The 22,783-nt window shown below is 43.4% G+C and overlaps 1 protein-coding gene across 3 annotated transcripts in view; it reads left to right on the top strand.

The window, feature by feature from the left end:
• il6st (interleukin 6 cytokine family signal transduce) overlaps positions 1-8,843 on the top strand; it is a 66,533-nt gene extending 57,690 nt beyond the window's left edge. For all 3 annotated transcript variants that reach the window (XM_067986122.1, XM_067986131.1, XM_067986113.1), the window contains exon 17: positions 3,972-8,843. In XM_067986122.1, the coding sequence (XP_067842223.1) occupies positions 3,972-4,697 (726 nt within the window). In that variant the 3' untranslated portion in view covers positions 4,698-8,843. The remainder of the gene's footprint in view (positions 1-3,971) is intronic.
• Positions 8,844-22,783: the final 13,940 nt, after the last annotated feature.

The raw sequence follows: 22,783 nt of genomic DNA, 5'->3' as shown, positions 1-22,783 counted from the left end.
ATGGAGGTCTGTTAAAATAAATGGACAGGAAATTATGCATGCTGCAAATTGAGTGCACTGACCTCCACATGCAAAAACATAACACACGACTCTGTTTGGGGAGTAATAAATCATAAAATTATTATTAGATTAGATGTTCAGAAATGACTGATTGTTGATCTGGGGACTAGTAAAGGAACGAAATTTATAGACGTGCAAGTATTAAACATCCCTTGTGGAAATTTAATCCATGTTGTTGTATAACTTCAACATCCACTGACAGTCATTAATTTTGATGCAGCCAAATTGCTGCAGAGTTCCCATTGTAAAAACAGGTTTGGTAACAGCTGATCACTTGCAAACAAAAGATGCGTCTTTGTAAATTTGTGAATAAGGATACACTTCTCATACGTGTGAGCTGTCTTTTAAATAATTCAAAAGCATGGTCATGCATACAATAAAGGGGGAACTTAAAACATTGATTAATTTTAATAACTAGATTTTATAATGATGATGGAAACCTACTTTTCTCCCAACATAACTGGCAAAAGATAAGTAACTAAATGTTATATCTGATTGCAATTCAATACTGCATCAGTGGAGGTGTTTTGCTAAACAGTCATTTTAGTAGCTAACCCCTAGACTGTTGGCATGTCCAGGAAATTCCAGGATCATCCATGGTGCCGCCTTTTTAAGTTTCAGTGATACTGAAAATAAACTTGATGAATATCAGGAACAGTTTTATTATTGTAATTAACGCTTTACCATATTTTAAATAAAATGTATTCGAAACAATTCTGCAAGCCCATGTTTGCATTTTCACCATTCATTCCTTCTCTATTGTCTTCTCCTCTTGAGAACATAAGAAATAGGAGCAGGAGTAGGCTATGCAGCCCCTCGAGCCTGCTCCGCCATTCAATAAGATCATGGCTGATCTTCTACCTCAACTTCACTTTCCTGCCCTATCCCCATATCCCTTGATTCCCTTAGTGTCCAAAAATCTGTCGATCTCAGTCTTGAATATACTCAACGAATGAGCATTCACAGCCCTCTGGGTAGAGAATTCCAAGATTCACAACCCTCTGAGTGAAGACATTTTTCCTCATCTCAGTCTTAAATGGCCGATGTCTTATCTTGAGATTGTGCCTCCTAGTTCTAGACTCTCCAGCTGGGAAAACAACCTCTCAGCATCTAACCTGTCAAGCCCTCTCAGAATTTTATATGTTTCAATGAGATCACCTCTCGTTCTTCTAAACTCCGGAGACTATAGGCACATTTTACTCGATCTCTTCTCATAAGACGACCCTCTCAGCCCAGGAATCAATCTAGTGAACCTTCATTGCGCCCCCTTTGGGTAAGGAGACAAAAACTGTTCACAGTACTCCAGGACTGGTCTTATCAGAGCCCTATATAATTTCAGCAAGACCTCAGTACTCTAAAGGCTAACATACCATTTGCCTTCCTAATTGCTTGCTGTACCTGCATCTTTACTTTCTGTGATTAGTGTATAAGGGCACCCAAATCCCTCTGAATACCAACATTTCTTAGTCTCTCACGTTTTAAAAAGTATTCTGCTTTTCTGTTCTTCCTGCCAGAGTGGATCATTTCACATTTCCCCACATTATATTCCATCTGCCACCACCTCGCCCACTCACTTAACCTGTCTACATCCCTTTGCAGCCTCTTTGCGTCCTCCTCACAGCTTACTTTCCACCTAGCTTTGTATCATCAGCAAATTTGGATACATTACACTCAGTCCCCTCGTCTAAGTCATTGATATATATTGTAAACAGCTGAGGCCCAAGCGCTGATCCTTGCGGCACCCCACCAGTTACAACCTGCCAACCCAAAAATGAGCCGATTATTCCTTCTGTCTGTCTTCTGTCCATTAACCAATCCTCAACCCATACAAATATATTTGCCCCTATTCTATGAGCCCTAATCTTGTGCAACAACCTCTTGAAAATCCAAATATACTATATCCACTGGTACCTCCTTATCCACCCTGCTAGTTACACCCTCAAAAAAAATCTTAATAGATTTGTCAAACACGATTTCCCTTTCATAAAATCGTGTTTTTTTTTATTCATTCATGGGATGTGGGCATTGCTGGCGTGGCCAGCATTTATTGCCCATCCCTAATTGCCCTTGAGAAGGTGGTGGTGAGCTGCCTTCTTGAACCGCTGCAGTCCGTGTGGTGAAGGTTCTCCCACAGTGCTGTTAGGAAGGGAGTTCCAGGATTTTGACCCAGCAATGATGAAGGAACGGCGATATATTTCCAAGTCGGGATGGTGTGTGACTTGGAGGGGAATGTGCAGGTGGTGTTGTTCCTATGTGCCTGCTGCCCTTGTCCTTCTAGGTGGTAGAGGTCGCGGGTTTGGGAGGTGCTGTTGAAAAAGCCTTGGTGAGTTGCTGCAGTGCATCCTGTGGATGGTACACTCTGCAGCCACAGTGCGCTGGTGGTGAAGGGAGTGAATGTTTAGGGTGGTGGAGGGGGTGCCAGTCAAGCGGGCTGCTTTGTCCTGGGTGGTGTCGAGCTTCTTGAGTGTTGTTGGAGCTGCACTCATCCAGGCAAGTGGAGAGTATTCCATCACACTCCTGACTTGTGCCTTGTAGATGGCGGAAAGGCTTTGGGGAGTCAGGAGGTGAGTCACTCACCGCAGAATATCCAGCCTCTGACCTGCTCTTGTAGCCACAGTATTTATATGGCTGGTCCAGTTAAGTTTCTGGTCAGTGGTGACCCCCAGGATGATGGTGGGGGATTCGGCGATGATAATGCCGTTGAATGTCAAGGGGAGGTGGTTAGACACTCTCTTGTTGGAGATGGTCATTGCCTGGCACTTGTCTGGCGCGAATGTTACTTGCCACTTATGAGCCCAAGCCTGGATGTTGTCCAGGTCTTGCTGCATTCGGGCACGGACTGCTTCATTATCTGAGGGGCTGCGAATGGAACTGAACACTGTGCAATCATCAGCGAACATCCCCATTTCCGACCTTATGATGGAGGGAAGGTCATTGATGAAGCAGCTGAAGATTGTTGAGCCTAGGACACTGCCCTGAGGAACTCCTGCAGCAATGTCCTGGGGCTGAGATGATTGGCCTCCAACAACCACTACCATCTTCCTTTGTGCTAGGTATGACTCCAGCCACTGGAGAGTTTTCCCTGTGATTCCCTACCTAACAGCACTGTGGGAGAACCTTCACCACACGGACTGCAGCAGTTCAAGAAGGCGGCTCACCACCACCTTCACAAGGGCAATTAGGAATGGGCAATAAATGCTGGCCTTGCCAGCGACGCCCACATCCCATGAATGAATTTTTAAAAAATCTAAAGTAGCCTGTTCCCTAGTTGGTTCCTCGACATATTGTTCTAGAAAACTGCCTCGAATGCATTCCATGAACTCTTGGACTTACTAATTTAACTTTTATTTTACATTTATTCAGTACCATACATTTATTAATTATGTAGTCTAACTTTTATTTTCTATTTTAATTATTATTTAAGCGCAAGTAAGTTTCTTGCCAGTTCGGTCCTTTCCCCATGCTCATGTTCTGAATCCAGCTGTGTACCTAACTTTAAAATAGTTCCAGTTTTTAAGCCCACTTAAAGGCCTAAACAGCACAGTTCGGCCACCAGACTGGAGCAGCCAAATCAAATTATTGTTATATTTGGGCTAGCTACAGTACTCCAAATCAACCATTGCTCACAATGATATAACTTGGTTGTGCAGGTACAGATTGACTGACACATTTACCTACATAACAAGTGACTGTACTTCAAAAAAGGAATTCATTGCTGTGAAGTGCTTTGGGACAGTCTGAGGATGTGAAATGCACTATATAAAATGAAAATTTCTTCTTTCCAACTAGAGTACCACTGAAATGAGTTCTCACTGACTCTGCTGTTTAATTTGATAAGGATCTTCATTTGTGTTATATTACTTTGTGTTTAGATTTTAAATGTCACTTCTAATCATGATATTTTTCAACAGAACAACCTCAGCTCAAAGGAACCGATGAATCCGGATGGCTTTATTTCTGATGTTACTATAATTGAAGCTGATGTAGATGATAAGAAATACCTTTCTAATGAGGATGAAATCAAACCATTGACATCCTTGAAGAAGGGAAAGAGTACGTCAGAAGAGCACAGCAGTGGTATTGGAGGTTCCTCGTGCATGTCATCCCCTCGACAAAGTGTTTCAGATAGTGATGAGAGTGAGTCAGTACAGAATACTACAAGCACAGTGCAGTATTCAACTGTAATAGTGAGTGGCTCTGGCTACAGGTGCCAGCAACCATCAGCACAGGTTTTTACAAGATCAGAGTCAACCCAGCCACTATTAGAAAATGAAGAAAAGCCTGATGAGCATGCATATGGCAATTTTGGAAGCTGCAGTACAGAAGTAAAAAGACAGTATTTTAAACAGAATGGTAGCATCAGGGAGACAAATTTGAATGAATCACATCCAAATGAAGCCGAAATTCTGGGTGATATGAATGAAGACGACTCATTCAGACTTAATCAAATGAAAGTTTCAGATCAGAGCCCAGACTTGGAGGGATGCTGTCCAACAGTGGAGGACATCCCAAGCAGTAATGACCAAACTGTTGTCAAACTGGAGTTTTTGGGATTTAGTGCAGGTCTGGAAACTGATCAGCAAAGTTACATGCCTCAGGCTGTGAAACACAACAGTTATATGCCTCAATCAAAATAAAACAAGTCAACCCCGTTCCTTGTGCTTGAGATGAAGCAGCTCTTATTTCACAGGCTGCGTATCAATGTTGTGAACTGCTGTTTAATGTTCACAGCTGTCTTAAGTAAGTAGGCCTAAACAATCACTTGTAATTTGAGTATCTGTGGTAACACCTTGGCTAACTGAGAAAATTGTATCCAAATACCGTTTTGAATGTTTTATTTGCAAAATCACAGACACCAATTTTTGAGGATGTTATTTTATTTTCTAGTTTTGGTCATTTTGCATTTTTAAAATGCTAGCCTGGCAGAAAAGTTACACTTGAACACAGAAGCAAAGCCAGATCATTACTGTACTTACAAGGTGGTCATATACCAAATAAAGTCAGGGAGCTGATTGGTTTTGTGCTATTGTGGGGTAGGGGAAAGAGGGTATATAAAATTAATCTAATATAGATTTTAAAAAAACATACCATTTTTATTACCTTGGCCATGTTCATTTTTTTATTGGTAGGGTACATTCTCTGTAAATACTGTAACAAGGTATTTTACTTTGTCATTTTTAATTTTTATTGAGAAAATTACAACTATATATTAAGTCACTATACAGATTCTTTTTAATTGAAAGAACTACAGTGTTCAGTGAGTTCATATACTTAAATTTTGCCATATCCAACTCCATATAAATAATCTACTGAACATTTTTGAAACTGATGGAAAGCACATATGATTGTGAAGGTATATGATAAATCTAAGCACTCAAAAGTGTTGTCAGGTCGTCCTCTGCTATAACAGACATTCAGTAATTATTGTGAATAAAATGTACCAACCTTGCTTATTCAATCCCCATGACTGTACTTAATAAGAATGCTGTTATAATCTTTGAATTTTTCTTTGTTTGAAAAATAAATCTCAGTGAAAATGGGTAGCATCAGTCTAGATTTTAACACCTTTAAGTTTTTTAGAGGTGGCAAAAACACTACAACCATTTCTTCTTTTGGCAATATATTAACCAGGTAAAGAGTAGGGGGGAAATACCAGATTTACACTACTGCAGCTATATGCCTTAATTGAAATAAAATTATTTTTATAATATATACAGTGTTGAAAGTATCTTTCACACTTTATTTGGGGGGGGCAAGAATGCAAAGTACAACCTGCATAACCTGCACAAATACCTACAATGTGAAGAATAACACCAGAGCTGTGAGCTTTGTGTTCAGTCGAATGCAGTAGTCTTGAGTTCTTCCAAATCTAGGATGTGGCAGCATTTTGAGATCTCTTCCAACTACATTTGCAGAATTTGTAATGGCAAAACCATTACCTATATAAACAGCATGGGGTGTAATGGAAGGTTTAATAATGAAGTTTGAATGTAGATTTGTCACGCACATTTTTTTTTAAAAGGATATACACCACTTAAATATTCAATATAATCAGTGTTGCAACACTTTAATCGTGTTCTGAACAATTCATCCTACTCAATGACCCTTTCTTAAATGTAAACTATATCAAATCTTATTACCTGCTAAACTAACACTATAAAACATCTGCTTCAAGCCAAAGAAATTCAATCGAGCGCTGCTAATATTTTATTCTTTGTACGTGTATATGATGGTGATAATTCCACAGCTCAAGAAAGTGTTAAATTAGTGCAGTACAAAATTTAAAATTAACCCACAGAATAAAATCTCTCACCGTTGATGGTAATTTACAATAGTTCCTTCACTTGTGGTTCACTGTCATATTGCCTAGAGCTTTTCACACTATTGAAAGGACTCTTATATAATGTTATATTTCTGGTCTGTTTTCTAACAGCATAAGAATCAACTTTGAGCAGGTAGTCTCCGAGCCAAAAGGTTGGTGTCCTGATGACATATTGTATCCAAGTATTGAATTGAAATGAGTAATTTATAATCAATGTTGTGGTCAAAATTTGATCAAGTGCCTAACACTGGCTGCAACATTTAAAGTGAGCAATTTTTAAATTGACATTATCTTCTTCCTTTATTTGACTATATATGACTCTTTTAATCTTGGTGGTATCTTATACTGCCAAAATTACTGGGCGAATTCATCATAGAATCATACAGCACGGAAGGAAGTAATCAAGTTATAGTCCATGCAACTTGTGACATGGGTGTAAGTATCCTGGGTTGCCATTACACTTGTATATTATAAAGCTACATATTCTTTTCATAAAGTCATTTAAGCTTTAGCTGGAAAATAAAACGTGGTTAGGGCTATAGGATTCAAGCTTTGCTAATTCTGCTTGGATCCAAAATAAAACTGTTACAAAGCTTTGATTGTGCTGCCACTTACTTTTCACAGGCCACATTTTTGTTCTCTATACTTCCTGCCTCCAAAGCTTCTAAACCTAAAATCACTGTTACAGACCTACTTATTAGTCCATTCATTGTATTGTAAGAAGGACGTGATGTAGAAAAGAATAGCCTAAGTAATAAGATTTTTGGATGAAAAATACTTGTGTTACGTACCATAGAGTAAGGAATTGCCTATATAAGACATTTTACCACAAGGAAATGGTTAAATATTTCATCGAAGTCTGTTTCTTGCATTTAAAGCTTAAGATACACTGGAATATTGTATTGATATGTAAATAAATTTCATTCAGTTCTTTGGAGCCCAGCTCTTGTTTATTTTAAATAGTAAGGAGGCTCTCTTGTATCCAGTGGACCGAATGTAATATATAAGCAGTTCCTGAAAAACTTGTGCTCTATTGTAAAAACATGCTTGATGTGATAACATGCTGTTTTAGGAATAATGCACTATTTTGTTGCCTGTTGCTTTTCAAGAATGGTGAGGCTGTAAGCATGAGCATACCATCTGTATAAATATTCAGCTATCTAGAAAATGCAATTATTATTAGTTATATCCATTAGAGACTAAATCAAAAGAAACTCAAGTAAACTTTTGCAACTTTAAAAATATTGATCATACAGCTTTGTAAGTAGTAAAGCTCTTTAATCGAATTGTCTTCTTGTAAGGTTAATATTCATTACTTTTAAACAAATCATTTTTATGTAAGTTCCAAAATTATTTTTCCTTTATCTTTGTAAATGTCTAACAGTGTAGTGCTGTAGCAAGACTTTGGGTTTGAAAAATATTGATCTATGTGACAGAAGGTGGAAAAGTGTATTTGAGAAGCTAGATGCTGCACTACTTGGGTTCAGATGCTTATGGAATCTTTATCCATTTTTTTTTAACAAAAGTTAAACTTCTAAGCTTAGAAAAATTAAGTAGATTAGCAAATTTTGGCTTTTACTTACTTTGAATTTCTGTTTTTACGTTGAGTATTAAAGAGTACAACATTGTACAGTACATGTTCCTGCCATGTTCATATATTATTGGCTGATCAGTGTATTTTTGCTGGTAATCATGTCACCCAGAATTTTGTATGTTTGTGATTGATTGTTTCTTATTTACACAGTGTATATATACCTAGCATACGAGTAATGACATTTATTGAAACAGCATGTTTATTTACATTTGATTACAGCAGTGCCTTTATTGTGGATACGTAAGATTACATTTTTGAAAATCTACAACATTCTGTGGATACATTTTTTGTGTTTAAATTTGACTGTTCAAGATTTTTGAAATATAGTTAAAGGAATGACTGATACTTTTCATCTAAGCTTCTGTTTCAACTTGGACAACAAAAATTGCTTTGGAATTAAAGGTACAATTTAGTGAAGAAATGACAATCATTTGTAAATTTAAAGATTGGAGGATTCAAATAAGTGGAGGTCATTTCACGAGCATATTCTGCTTCCTGAATTTAATATCTAGTTCTATTTAAGATTAACTTTTAACTCATCTCAAACCAAAATATGACCTAAATGTTTATCTTTATATGATGGTAAATGGAAATAATGACATTAAAAACATTTCTATTTAAGGATTGGATCTCGAAGTTGACTCTCTAAATAAGCTTTATTGACATTTTTGACAAAACCAGATTGCATTGATAAAGAAAGGAAAATGTTAATTTCAACTAGACTTAATTCTTTGAATATATGTACCCACTCTACAAAGCATTGAATCTCATGTACTACATTCGTTGTTGCTGGTTGTATGCCGTTTGGCCAGGTTTGGTATATCGTGTGGTTTACGTTAAAGCAAGATTAAAAATCCCCAAAATTGAGCACTGTGCAAAATTCATTTTGTTTTTCACAAACTCTTGTATAATCAAAGTTGTGTATGTAATCTTTTCGTATTTTAAAAAAAATCAAAATGAACATCCCAATTTATCAATTTAGTATACAGTAGTGTAGTGCTTATATTACTGGACTAGTTATCCAGTGGCCTGGGCTAATGATCCAGAGAACGTGAGTTCGTATTCCACCATGGTAGTTTGAGAATTAGAATTTAATTGTAAAAAATCTGGAAATAAAAGGCTGGTATCAGTAAAAGTGATCTTGATTGTTGTAAAAACCCAACTGATTCACTGATGTCCTTTTAGTCCTTACCCAGTCTGGCCCATATATGACTCCAGTCCCACGCCAACATGATTGATTCTTAACTGCTCTCTGAAGTGTCCTAGCAAGCCACTCAGTTGTATAAAATTGCTACCACCTTCGTAGGAAAATTAGGGATAGCCAGCAGCACCCAGTTCTCGAGAATTAATTTTTAAAAATATAGTAATCTTTAAAATCACAGTGAGATACTAAAAATATGAAGTTTTCATTGCCATGTATGTACGCACAAGATGAAAGATAATAGCTTGCTTACGCCTCTATGAAAGACATGCCATTTTGTATGGCTGCTGTGCCCATGCTATATACAGACTCCACAATTGTCTAGTGCTCTTAAAAGCACCTTTTCCGTGGAGCTTGCATAAGAACCCCCTCCTGTCTCCCATTCACTTCCAACCGACACAAGCAATTCAGTCTTATGCTGATAGTAATAGCAAATGTTCCACCTCATTATAAGGTTATGCCAGCTAGAGCACTGATTTGTACATCCCCAGTAATAATCTGATTCTCTAATTTAAATAGTATTGCTTTCTTAATATCTGGCTGTTCTATCTACCTGTTATTTCATGCATACAAACCTGAATTGGGGGAAGGAAACATTTAAATTTGCAGGAGCTGGGGCACTTTTAAACAACTACAATTGCTCAAGCAAGAACACTAAGTTCTGAAGTAGACTCATGACTAATGTCAGAGCATGTGGAGTCGGGACAGGTAGCAGAATGGATAGTAAGTTGGCTAGAAAACAGAGTAGGGGTTAAGGGTAGCTACTCAGACTGGCAAAAGGTGGGAAGTGGTGTTCCACAGGATCGGTGCTGGGACCACTGTTGTTCACAATTTACATTAACGATTTGGATTCGGGAATCAGAAGTACAATTTCAAAATTTGCGGATGACACCAAATTGGGGGTGTAGTTAATACAAAAGAAGAATGCGTCAAAATGCAAGAGGACATTGATAAACTAGCAGCATAAGTGTGTAATTGGCAAATAAATTTCAATATATATGTGAGGTGGTACATTTTGGTAGGAAGAATAAGGAGGCCACATAATGCTCGGATAATAAGAGTCTGGTACAGAGGAGGAAAAGGATCTAGGAGCACAGATACACAAATCAATAAAAGTTGTGATGCAAGTTAATAAGGCCATAAAAAAGGCAAATCAAGCACTAGGGTTCATTTCTAGAGGGATAGAATTGAAAAGCAAAGAAGTTATGTTAAACTTGTATAGACCACACTTGGAGTATTGTGCGCAATATTGGTCTCTATATACTTTAGAAAGGATATAGAGGCATTGGAGAGGGTGCAAAACAGATTCCAGAACTGAGAGGATATCCTTATCTAGAAAGGCTGAACAGGCTGGGACTCTTTTTTTTCCTAGAAAAGGGAAGGCTGAGGGGTGACCTGATAGAGGTCTTTAAGATAATAGGGTTTGATAGGGTGGATATAGGGAAAATGTTACCACTTGTGGAGGGATTCCAAAACTATAGGTCATAAATATAAAATAGTCGCTAATGAATCCAATAGGGAATTCAGGAGGAACTTCTTTACCCAAAGAGTGGTAAGAATGTAGAACACGGTACCACAAGGAGTAGTTGAGGCAAATAGTGTAGATGCATTTAAGGGGAAGCTAGATAAGCATATGAGGGAGAAAGGAATAGAAGGGTATCCTGATAGGTTTGGATGAAATAGGGAGGGAGGAGGCTCGTGTGAAGCATAAATGCCATAAAACCAGTTGGGTCGAATGGCCTGTTTCTGTGCTGTAGTTTCGATGTATCTCAATGTAACATTTTAACTTACTGCTAGCATCAGTAGAGCACATATACCAAAAAAACGTATTTCACACAGCAGCTTGGATTGCTTGTTAGTATTCATGGCCAAAAATTGCCACCACTATTAGATCTGTCCCTTAATGCTATTGCGGGAGGATATTCTCAATTTTACAAGATCTGCTGCTCACAGCATCAGGTAAGAGCAAGTTGGAGGGGAGATATGAACTGGGAGGAGGGTAGAAGGAGGACACAAAACACAGAAAGTTAATATGTAGGTACAGCAAGCAATTAGGAAGGCAAATGGTATGTTGGCCTTTATTGAAAGGGGGTTGAAGTACAAGACTAAGGAAGTTTTTCTGCAATTGTAGAGGGCTTTGGTGAGACCATGCCTGGAGTACTGTGGACAGATGTGGTCTCCTTACCTAAAGAAGGATATACTTGTCTTAGAGGCAGTGCAATGAAGGTTCACGAGATTGATTCCTGGGATGAGAGGTTGTCCCATGAGGAGAGATTGAGCAGAATGGGTCTATACCCTTGAAACATATAAAATTCTGAGACGGCTTGCTAGGGTAGATGCTGAGAGGCTAGAACTAGGGGGCATAGTCTCAGGATAAGGGGTCAGCCATTTAGGACTGAGATGAGGAGAAATTTCTTCACTCAGAGGGCCGTGAATCTTTGGAATTCTCTACCCGTGAGGGCTGTGGCTGCTCAGTTGTTGAGTATATTTAAGGCTGAGATCAATAGATTTTTGGACTCCAAGGGAATCGAGGGATATGGGGATCAGGCAGCAAAGTGGAGTTGAGGTCGAAGATCAGCCATGATCTTATTGAATGGCGGAGCAGTCTCGAGGGGCTCTATGGCCTACTCCTCCTATTTCTTATGTTATGAGTGGCAGTATGAACTGGGAGTGAGTGGAGGAAGAGTGCCAGCATGATCTGAGGAAGGAGAGGGGAAAAAAGCACCAGCTTGAATGAAAGGAGAGAAGTGGATACGTGAACTGAGGGGAGATGTGGTTCACCATGAATGGAGGGAAAGGAGGAAGTGCGCCAGCCTGAGCTGGGGGGAGAGGGGAAGTGAATGCCTTCATGAACGAAGGAAGAATATCTCAATGTCACTAATAACCATCAAATTTTAGTACAGTTTAACAATCCAATTTAGCAGCAGCATACCAATGCATACCTGCAATAGCTGTAATTGTTTTGCACGCTGAGATCAACATAGATTCAATTTAATTCTCCATCTCACTCTCACTCCCACTCTGACCTTGGCCTCTTACATTGTTCCTATGACGCTCAACGCAAGCTCGAAGAACAGCACCTCATCTTTCGATTCGGCACTTTACAGCTTTCCGGCCTCAACACTTGAGGTCAACAACTTCAGATCATAACCACCATTCCCCTTTTCCAGCAGGTGCTGGTAAATGGTTCTGCTGTAACCATTTACACTTACCCTGGACTCGTCTTTTGTTTCTTTACTTGTCCCACTACCACCCCCTTTTGCCTTGTGCCATCGTCCCGTTTGTCATTTTATCACTCCTGCCCTCTACCCTTTGTTCTTTCCTTCCCCTCCTTTTTCCCTTGCTCTTAACTTGCTTAAAAATTGTTAAATCTCTAACTTTTTTTCCAGTTCTGATGAAAGGTCATCAACCTGAAAGGTTAACACTGTTTCTCTCGCCACAGTTGCTGCCTGACCTGTTGAGTGTTTCCAGCATTTTCTGTTTTTATTGTAGATTCAAATAGGACATTTTGAAAGATAGATTCAGTGTAATAGTCTTTAGTCTGCCAACAGATATAGATAAAGGCCTGATTGGAATGTGGACTATGATGCTCAATATTTACTGTACCTCAAGTTAATTGGATCCTAATTAATATTTTTAGTTTACCTGACTAAAAGATTTAATGTCATATTAAAACTGTTTGAATTTCCAAATTGGTGTTAATACTGCCCAATATAGACAGTGTAAACTGTCACTTAATGTGTGGTAATAAATTTGCTTTAAAATACCATTGCGCAGGAAATGTGTCATTAATATGGCTGAGTTTTCAAATGCTAAATGTTTACTTTCCGGGCGTTTAGTGGAATGCTAAGATTTGCTGAATTTTATGGTTATTACACATGGATAGAAATGAATGAAAGCTATACACTCAAGCAGAGAGCCACGCACACTGATGGGGGGAAGGGGAGCTATATCCACAACCAAACATTTCCACCCCGACAAAAAAAAGTGTATGCAGCCTTTTTTCTCTTATCCTTAATTGGTCATATTCTAAAATTCCAAACCAATTTAAGCCACTAAGTGCATTTAACAAGACCAAACAATCTTATCAAAGTTACTTGTACTCAAGTGAAAAAAACAAAGATTTGCATTTCTATAGTGCCATGACTATCGCTAGGGATTGAGTACTTCCTCCTTCAATGACAAGCATGCGTGGGACGTCAATCGTGCAAAGAAGTTGGGGAAGCAGAAGCAGCGGGGGGAGGTGGACACCAATTCCCCCCCACCCCCACACCCGTGTTAGACCTGGATTATGCTCTTGAGCATGAAGGATGCAGTGTCACTATTCACTTTGTAATGTAAAAGGTGACTCCCCTCTTCCACCACACCCCCCCCCGTCCCCACCCCCCCATACACTTACTACCCAATAAACCTGAAAACAATCCATGAGTCACACACAATGCCCCATCAGTCACCGCAGTTCTCTCCCAAAGTGCTTAGTTTGACGGGAGTGATTAGTAACCGTGTGCATACTTCCGGTTTTCAATCGACGCGTGATGTCCTCCAGAGCAGGCTAAAAAGCTACAGCTCCGCTAGTGACGTCACCTTCACCTGTTCTCGTTGAATGAAATGCACCTCACAAAACCAACCTTGCAGCTCAAATTATGTAACATAGTCAATGTTGTAGATTTGTCAAATTCAACCTCAGAAAAACGGTTACAGCCCGCTATATATTCTTGCAGTGCCCATTCATGGGGCCACATATTGGCAGGGACCCATAAGTCAATTGCTGGGTGGGCCAGGCATAGTGTTATCAGAGTCAGTGAATTGGGAGGCTGCTCAATGTGGAGGCTTCACTCCTCCAGCAGACGGGAGTTTTTACAGATCATGCTAATAGTGTACCATGTGTGATGCCAGGTTCACAATGACTAGCACAAATTGATGCCATGCAGCTCACCATAGAGTGGGGCCTGGCTTGTCAGTGGAAATAATCTTTCACTATTTACCCACTGTAAAGTCTCCAAGTTTCACTGACCCCTTTACTAGCTGCTCCGCTCTCGGCATCACTCCCATTCACCATGTTCTTGCTGCTGCTCCAGTCTCTGCCCGACTTAACCCGCCCCATTCCTCTCTTTCCCCGCCCCCCCCCAACCCCACTCCCCAATTACCTTCTTATCAGGTCGCATCTAAGTCTACGCTCTTTAAAGTAAATAGACCCAGCTATTTATGCCTATCTGAGTAACTACGGCTCTTTAAGCTAGGAATTGTTCTCGTAGCTCTCCTTTGAACCTTTTTTAAGCCCACTATATCACCCACCATATGAGGGGCCAAAACTGGGTGTAGTACTCCAGATGCGGCCCAACCAGCGACCTGTATAATGACAGAAGGGAGCCCTTTCATTTGTATTGAATGGTTCTATGAGTAAAACCGGACGGACCACCCGGCATCGGACCACTAGGCACCGGACACGACAAAGGCAAACCAAGCCCAATTGACCCTGCAAAGTCCTCCTTATCTAACATCTGGGAACTTGTGCCAAAATTGGGAGAGCTGTCCCACAGACTAATCAAGCAACAGCCTGACATGGCCATACTCACAGAATCATATCTTTCAGCCAACGTCCCAGACTCTTCCATAACCATCGCTGGGTATGTCCTGTCCCACGGGCAGGACAGACCCACCAGAGGTGGCGGTACAATGATATACAGTCAGGAGGGAGTGGCCCTGGGAGTCCTCAACATTGACTCCAGACCCCATGAAATCTCATGGCATCAGGTCAAAAATGGACAAGGAAACCTCCTGCTGATTACCACCTACCGTCCTCCCTCAGCTGATGAATCAATCCTCCTCCATGTTGACCACCACTTGGAGGAAGCACTGAGGGTAGCAAGGGCACAGAATGTACTCTGGGTGGGGGACTTCAATGTCCATCACCAAGTGTGGCTCGGTAGCACCACTACTGACCAAGCTGGCCGAGTCCTGAAGGAAATAGCTGCCAGACTGGGCCTGCGGCAGGTGGTGAGAGAACCAACACGAGGGAAAAATCTACTTGACCTCGTCCTCACCAATCTACCTGTCACAGATGCATCTGTCCGTGACAGTATTGGTAGGAGTGACCACCGCACAGTCCTCGTGGAGACGAAGTCCCGTCTTCGCACTGAGGACACCATCCAACGTGTTGTGTGGCACTATCACCACGCTAAATGGGATAGATTCAGAACAGATCTAGCAGCTCAAAACTGGGCATCCATGAAGTGCTGTGGGCCATTAGCAGCAGCAGAATTGTATTCCAGCACAATCTGTAACCTCATAGCCCAGCATATTCCTCACTCTACCATTACCAACAAGCCAGGGGATCAACCCTGGTTCAATGAGGAGTGTAGAAGAGCAGGCCAGGAGCAGCACCAGGCGTACCTAAAAATGAGGTGCCAACCTGGTGAAGCTACAACTCAGGACTACATGCATGCTAAACGGCGGAAGCAACATGCTATAGACAGAGCGAAGCGATTCCACAACCAACGGATCAGATCAAAGCTCTGCAGTCGTGCCACATCCAGTCGTGAATGGTGGTGGACAATTAAACAGCTAACAGGAGGAGGAGGCTCTGTAAACATCCCCATCCTCAATGATGGTGGAGTCCAGCAGATGAGTGCAAAAGACAAGGCTGAATCGTTTGTAACCATCTTCAGCCAGAAGTGCTGAGTGGATGATCCATCTCGGCCTCCTCCCGATATCCCCACCATCACAGAAGCCAGTCTTCAGCCAATTCGATTCACTCCACGTGATATCAAGAAACGGCTGAGTGCACCGGATGCAGCATAGGCTATGGGCCCCGACAACATCCCAGCTGTAGTGCTGAAGACTTGTGCTCCAGAACTAGCTGAACCTCTAGCCAAGCTGTTCCAGTACAGCTACAAGACTAGCATCTACCCGACAATGTGGAAAATTGCCCAGGTTTGTCCTGTCCACAAAAAGCAGGACAAATCCAATCCAGCCAATTACGGCCCCATCAGTCTACTCTCAATCATCAGCAAAGTGATGGAAGGTGTCGTCGACAGTGCTATCAAGCAGCACTTACTCACCAATAACCGACTCACCGATGCTCAGTTTGGGTTCCGCCAGGGCCACTCGGCTCCAGACCTCATTACAGCCTTGGTCCAAACATGGACAAAAGAGCTGAATTCCAGAGATGAGGTGAGAATAACTGCCCTTGACATCAAGGCAGCATTTGATCGAGTGTGGCATCAAGGAGCCCTAGTAAAATTGAAATCAATGGGAATAGGGGAAAACTCTCCAGTGGCTGGAGTCATACCTAGCACAAAGGAAGATGGTAGTGGTTGTTGGATGCCAAGCATCTCAGCCCCAGGACATTGCTGCAGGAGTTCCTCAGGGCAGTGTCCTTGGCCCAACTATCTGCAGCTGCTTCATCAATGACCTTCCCTCCATCATAAGGTCAGAAATGGGGATGTTCACTGACAATTGCACAGTGTTCAGTTTGACCTGATGCTATGAGGTTTCATGGGGTCTGGAGTCAATGTTGAGGACTCCCAGGGCCACTCCCTCCTGACTGTATATCATTGTACCGCCACCTCTGGTGGGTCTGTCCTGCCCGTGGGACAGGACATACCAGCGATGGTGATGGAAGAGTCTGGGACGTTGGCTGAATAATATGATTCTGTGAGTATGGCCATGTCAGGCTGTTCAACCCCTCAGATAATGAAGCAGTTTGTGCCCACATGTAGCAAGACCTGGACAACATCCAGGCTTAGGCTGATAAGTGGCAAGCAACATTCGTGCCAGACAAGTGCCAGGCAATGACCATCTCCAACAAGAGACAGTCTAACCACCTCCCCTTGACATTCAACGGCATTACCATTGCCAAATCCCCCGCCTTCAACATCCTGGGGGTCACCATTGACCAGAAACTTAACTGGACCAGCCATATAAATACTGTGGCTACAAGAGCAGGTCAGAGGCTGGGTATTCTGCAGCGAGTGACTCACCTCCTGACTCCCCAAAGCCTTTCCACCATCTGCAAGGCACAAGTCAGGAGTGTGATGGAATACTCTCCGCTTGCCTGGATGAGTGCAGTTCCAACAACACTCAAGAAGCTCAACACTATTCAGGACAAAGCAGCCTGCTTGATTGGCACCCCATCCACCACCCTAAACATTCACTCCCTTCACCACTGGTGCACAGTGGCTGCAGTGTGTACCATCCACAGAGTGCACTGCAGGAACTCGCCAAGGCTTCTTCGACAGCACCTCCCAAACCTGCGACCTCTACCTCCTAGAAGGCCAAGGGCAGCAGGCACATGGGAACAACACCACCTGCACGTTCCCCTCCTAGTCACACACCATTCCGACTTGGAAATATATCGCTGGGTCAAAATCCTGGAACTCCCTTCCTGACAGCACTTTGGGAGAACCTTCACCACACGGACTGCAGCGTTTCAAGAAGGCGGCTCATCACCACCTTCTCAAGGGCAATTAGGGATGGGCAATAAATGCTGGCCTTGCCAGCGACGCCCACATCCCATGAATGAATAAAAATACCGTTAGCTTTAGCTACAGTTTCTCTGCATTGGTCATGAATCTTCAGTGATCTGTGCACAATAATGGCGTCCCCCAGGGATCTGTACTGGGGCCACACCTTTTCACTATATTTATAAATGACTTGAATGAAGGAATAGAAAGCTGTATAGCTAAGTTTGCTGATGGCACTAAGTTAGGTGGCACAGTAAATGATGTAGATGGGAGCAGAAAGTTGCAAAGGGACATTGATAGATTAAGTGAGTGGCAGATAGAGTTTAATGTGGGAAAGTGTGACGTCATCCACTTTAGACCTAAGAAAGATAGATCAGAGTATTTTGTAAATGGTGAGAAGCTAGGAACTGTAGATGAGCAGAGAGATTTAGGGATCCAAGTACAGAAATCACTAAAGCAGGTACAAAAAGAATTTAAAATGCTAATGGAATATTGGCCTTTATCTCAAGGGGGCTGGAGGTTATGTTGTAGCTATACAGAGCTCTGGTTAGAACCCACCTGGACTACGGCAATCAGTTTTGGGCACCGCACCTCAGGAAGGATATATTGGCCTTGGAGGGGGTGCAGCGCAGATTCACCAGAATGATACCGGGTTAAAAGGGTTAAATTATAAGGACAGGTTGCATAGACTAGGCTTGTATTCCCTAGAGTATAGAAGATTAAGGGGTGATCTAATTCAAGTGCTTAGGATGAATAAAGGATTTGATATGGTACTTAGAGAGAAACTGGGCTATAATTTGGGCCACGTAGCGCCTGTTTTGTTGGTGCTACCCAGCCTCCTAAGGACCTAAAATGGCATCTGGAATGCATGCACACGCTTCTAACGTGATGTGCGCCGGACGCCACCTTGATAAAGGCATTTGCGCATGCACAGATAACGAACGCCGGCAGCATTTAAAGTAGGGAGATTATGTGTTAGATCAGTGTGCAACGCTGATTTAAAGGGACAGATACGATTTTAGAACTCAACGCTCCAGCCAGCGCACTGTCTTAACCTCAGACAGCTGAACATGTCGTAAATGGCCTGGAGGATCTCCCACCAGTGCTATTTAAAGGGATCATTGTAAACAATTTTACAACACCAAGTTATAGTCCAGCAATTTTATTTTAAATTCACAAGCTTTCGGAGACTTCCTCCTTCCTCAGGTAAATGTTCAGGAGCTCCTTGAAGCCTACGCATTTATACATATAGAACAATACATGGTGTTTACAGACTGCCCCTGCAACTGCCCGTTGCCAAGGCAATCACCGTGTTCAGACAGAGAGGTGTCACCTGCAGAACCCCCGAATACACATTCAACAAAAAAACAAACAGGGAAAAAAAACAGAGAAAAAAAACAGAGAGAGGCAGAAACATCCGGAAGGCAGAGAAAGCCAGCAAATGACCCATTATATTAAAAACAGATAACATTTGTTCGCTGGTGGGGTAACGTGTAGCGTGACATGAACCCAAGATCCCGGTTGAGGCCGTCCTCATGGGTGCGGAACTTGGCTATCAATTTCTGCTCGACGATTTTGCGTTGTCGTGTGTCTCGAAGGCCGCCTTGGAGTACGCTTACCCGAAGGTCGGTGGATGAATGTCCATGACTGCTGAAGTGTTCCCCGACTGGGAGGGAACCCTCCTGTTTGGCGATTGTTGCGCGGTGTCCGTTCATCCGTTGTCGCAGCGTCTGCATGGTCTCGCCAATGTACCATGCTCTGGGGCATCCTTTCCTGCAACGTATGAGGTAGACAACGTTGGCCGAGTCACAGGAGTATGAACCATGCACCTGGTGGGTGGTGTCCTCTCGTGTGATGGTGGTATCTGTGTCGATGATCTGGCATGTCTTGCAGAGGTTACCGTGGCAGGGTTGTGTGGCGTCGTGGACGCTGTTCTCTTGAAAGCTAGGTAATTTGCTGCGAACGATGGTCTGTTTGAGGTTGGGTGGCTGTTTAAAGGCGAGTAGTGGAGGTGTGGGGATGGCCATAGCGAGGTGTTTGTCCTCATTGATGACATGTTGAAGGCTGCGGAGAACATGGCGTAGTTTCTCCGCTCCGGGGAAGTACTGGACGACAAAGGGTACTCTGTTGGTTGCGTCCCGTGTTAGTCTCCTGAGGAGGTCTATGCGATTTTTTGCTGTGGCCCGTCGGAACTGTCGATCGATGAGTCGAGCGTCATATCCCGTTCTTACTAGGGCGTCTTTCAGCGTCTGTAGGTGTCCATCGCGTTCCTCCTCGTCTGAGCAGACCCTGTGTATTCGCCGGGCCTGTCCATAGGGGATGGCCTCTTTGACGTGGTTAGGGTGGAAGCTGGAAAAGTGGAGCATCGTGAGGTTGTCCGTGGGCTTGCGGTAGAGTGAGGTGCTGAGGTGCCCGTCTTTGATGGAGATTCGTGTGTCCAAGAAAGAAACTGATTCTGAGGAGTAGTCCATGGTGAGCTTGATGGTGGGATGGAACTTGTTGATGTTATCGTGTAGTCTCTTTAGTGATTCCTTGCCGTGGGTCCATAGAAAGAAAATGTCGTCGATGTATCTGGTGTATAGTGTTGGTTGGAGGTCTTGTGCAGTGAAGAAGTCCTGCTCGAACTTGTGCATGAAAATGTTGGCATATTGGGGTGCGAATTTGGTCCCCATGGCTGTTCCGTGTGTTTGGGTAAAGAACTGGTTATCGAAGGTGAAGACATTGTGATTCAGGATGAAGCGGATGAGTTGTAGGATGGCTTCCGGAGATTGGCTGTTGTTGGTGTTGAGTATTGATGCTGTCGCAGCGATGCCGTCATCGTGGGGGATACTGGTGTATAGTGCCGAGACGTCCATCGTGGTGAGAAGTGTTCCTGGTTCAACTGGTCCTTGGGTACTGAGTTTTTGTAGGAAGTCTGTAGTGTCGCGACAGAAGCTGGGGGTTCCCTGTACGATGGGTTTCAGGATGCCCTCGATGTATCCAGAGAGGTTCTCACACAGGGTTCCGTTGCCTGATACGATGGGACGTCCGGGTGTGTTGGCTTTGTGTATCTTTGGGAGGCAGTAGAAGTCTCCCACGCGGGGATTACGTGGGATGAGAGTGCGTAGGATGCTTTGAAGGTCTGGATCGAAGGTCTTGATCAGTTTGTTGAGCTGGTGGGTGTGTTCTTTGGTCGGATCTGCGGGTAACCGTCTGTAGTGTTCCTGGTTGTCCAGTTGTCGGTATGCTTCTTTGCAATAGTCTGTTCTGTTCTGTATGACTATGGCTCCTCCTTTGTCCGCTGGTTTGATGACGATGTTGCGGTTGGTCTTGAGAGCGTTGATGGCGTTGCGTTGTGCTCGGGTGACATTCTGGACTGTCTTCTGAGTGCGGCTGATGAATCTGGCATTGACGCATTTCCTGACAGCTTGAGCATACATGTCCAGCTGAGGGCAGCGACCCTCCGGAGGAGTCCAGTTTGATTCTTTCCTCTTCGGTTGCTGTACCGCGGATCCCTCTGTCTGCTGTTCCGGATCGTCAATTGTCTCATTGGGTTCGCTGCTGAAATCTTGGGGTTTGTGGTAGAATTCCCGGAGCCTCATTCTCCTGATGAATTCCTCTGTGTCCGCCGCGAGACTAGTGGGGTCCATTTTGGTAGTGGGGCAGAAATTGAGCCCTCGGCTGAGAACTTCGATTTCGTCTGGTTGAAGGGTGTGGTCGGATAAATTGACAATAGACTTCCCTGTGGTTGCAACCGTGGTACCAGGGGAAGCTTGGTCGTTGCTGGTGGTGATGCCGAGTTTCTCAAGCTTCCTGCTCTTGGTTTTCATGTAGGCAGCGTAGTTCCGTTGCCTCGTCTGTTTGGCGGTATAACGTAGCTGGTCTGCTGTGTCCTGAGTACAGGTTGAGAGTATGGACTCTATCTTGGTTTCGAGGTTGTGGCGTCTGCTGTAGAGTTGGTGTATGAGATGGTTGCGGAGTGTGCGAGAGGTACGGCGGCAGAGTCTCTCAGCGTAATCCGAGTTGTATGTGGACTTGAGTGGGTTCGTGATCTGGAGTCCTTTCGGGATCTTGTCTGCTTTCTTGCAGCTCTGTAAAAACTTGATGTCTGTGTCTAAATGCGCGATCTTCTTGGATATCCTTTCCACTGTGAGCCGACAGTTTGTGGTGTTGATGGTAGTCATGATGTGGAGATGCCGGTGATGGACTGGGGTTGACAATTGTAAACAATTTTACAACACCAAGTTATAGTCCAGCAATTTTATTTTACGTCAAAGAGGCCATCCCCTATGGACAGGCCCTGCGAATACACAGGGTCTGCTCAGACGAGGAGGAACGCGATGGACACCTACAGACGCTGAAAGACGCCCTAGTAAGAACGGGATATGACGCTCGACTCATCGATCGACAGTTCCGACGGGCCACAGCAAAAAATCGCATAGACCTCCTCAGGAGACTAACACGGGACGCAACCAACAGAGTACCCTTTGTCGTCCAGTACTTCCCCGGAGCGGAGAAACTACGCCATGTTCTCCGCAGCCTTCAACATGTCATCAATGAGGACAAACACCTCGCTATGGCCATCCCCACACCTCCACTACTCGCCTTTAAACAGCCACCCAACCTCAAACAGACCATCGTTCGCAGCAAATTACCTAGCTTTCAAGAGAACAGCGTCCACGACGCCACACAACCCTGCCACGGTAACCTCTGCAAGACATGCCAGATCATCGACACAGATACCACCATCACACGAGAGGACACCACCCACCAGGTACATGGTTCATACTCCTGTGACTCGGCCAACGTTGTCTACCTCATACGTTGCAGGAAAGGATGCCCCAGAGCATGGTACATTGGCGAGACCATGCAGACGCTGCGACAACGGATGAACGGACACCGCGCAACAATCGCCAAACAGGAGGGTTCCCTCCCAGTCGGGGAACACTTCAGCAGTCATGGACATTCATCCACCGACCTTCGGGTAAGCGTACTCCAAGGCGGCCTTCGAGACACACGACAACGCAAAATCGTCGAGCAGAAATTGATAGCCAAGTTCCGCACCCATGAGGACGGCCTCAACCGGGATCTTGGGTTCATGTCACGCTACACGTTACCCCACCAGCGAACAAATGTTATCTGTTTTTAATATAATGGGTCAT

The sequence above is a fragment of the Heptranchias perlo genome, chromosome 1 (assembly GCF_035084215.1).
Source record: "Heptranchias perlo isolate sHepPer1 chromosome 1, sHepPer1.hap1, whole genome shotgun sequence".
NCBI lineage: Eukaryota > Metazoa > Chordata > Chondrichthyes > Hexanchiformes > Hexanchidae > Heptranchias > Heptranchias perlo.
The sequence above is the reverse complement of the archived record's forward strand: the minus strand, read 5'-3'. Positions and strand labels throughout refer to the sequence as shown.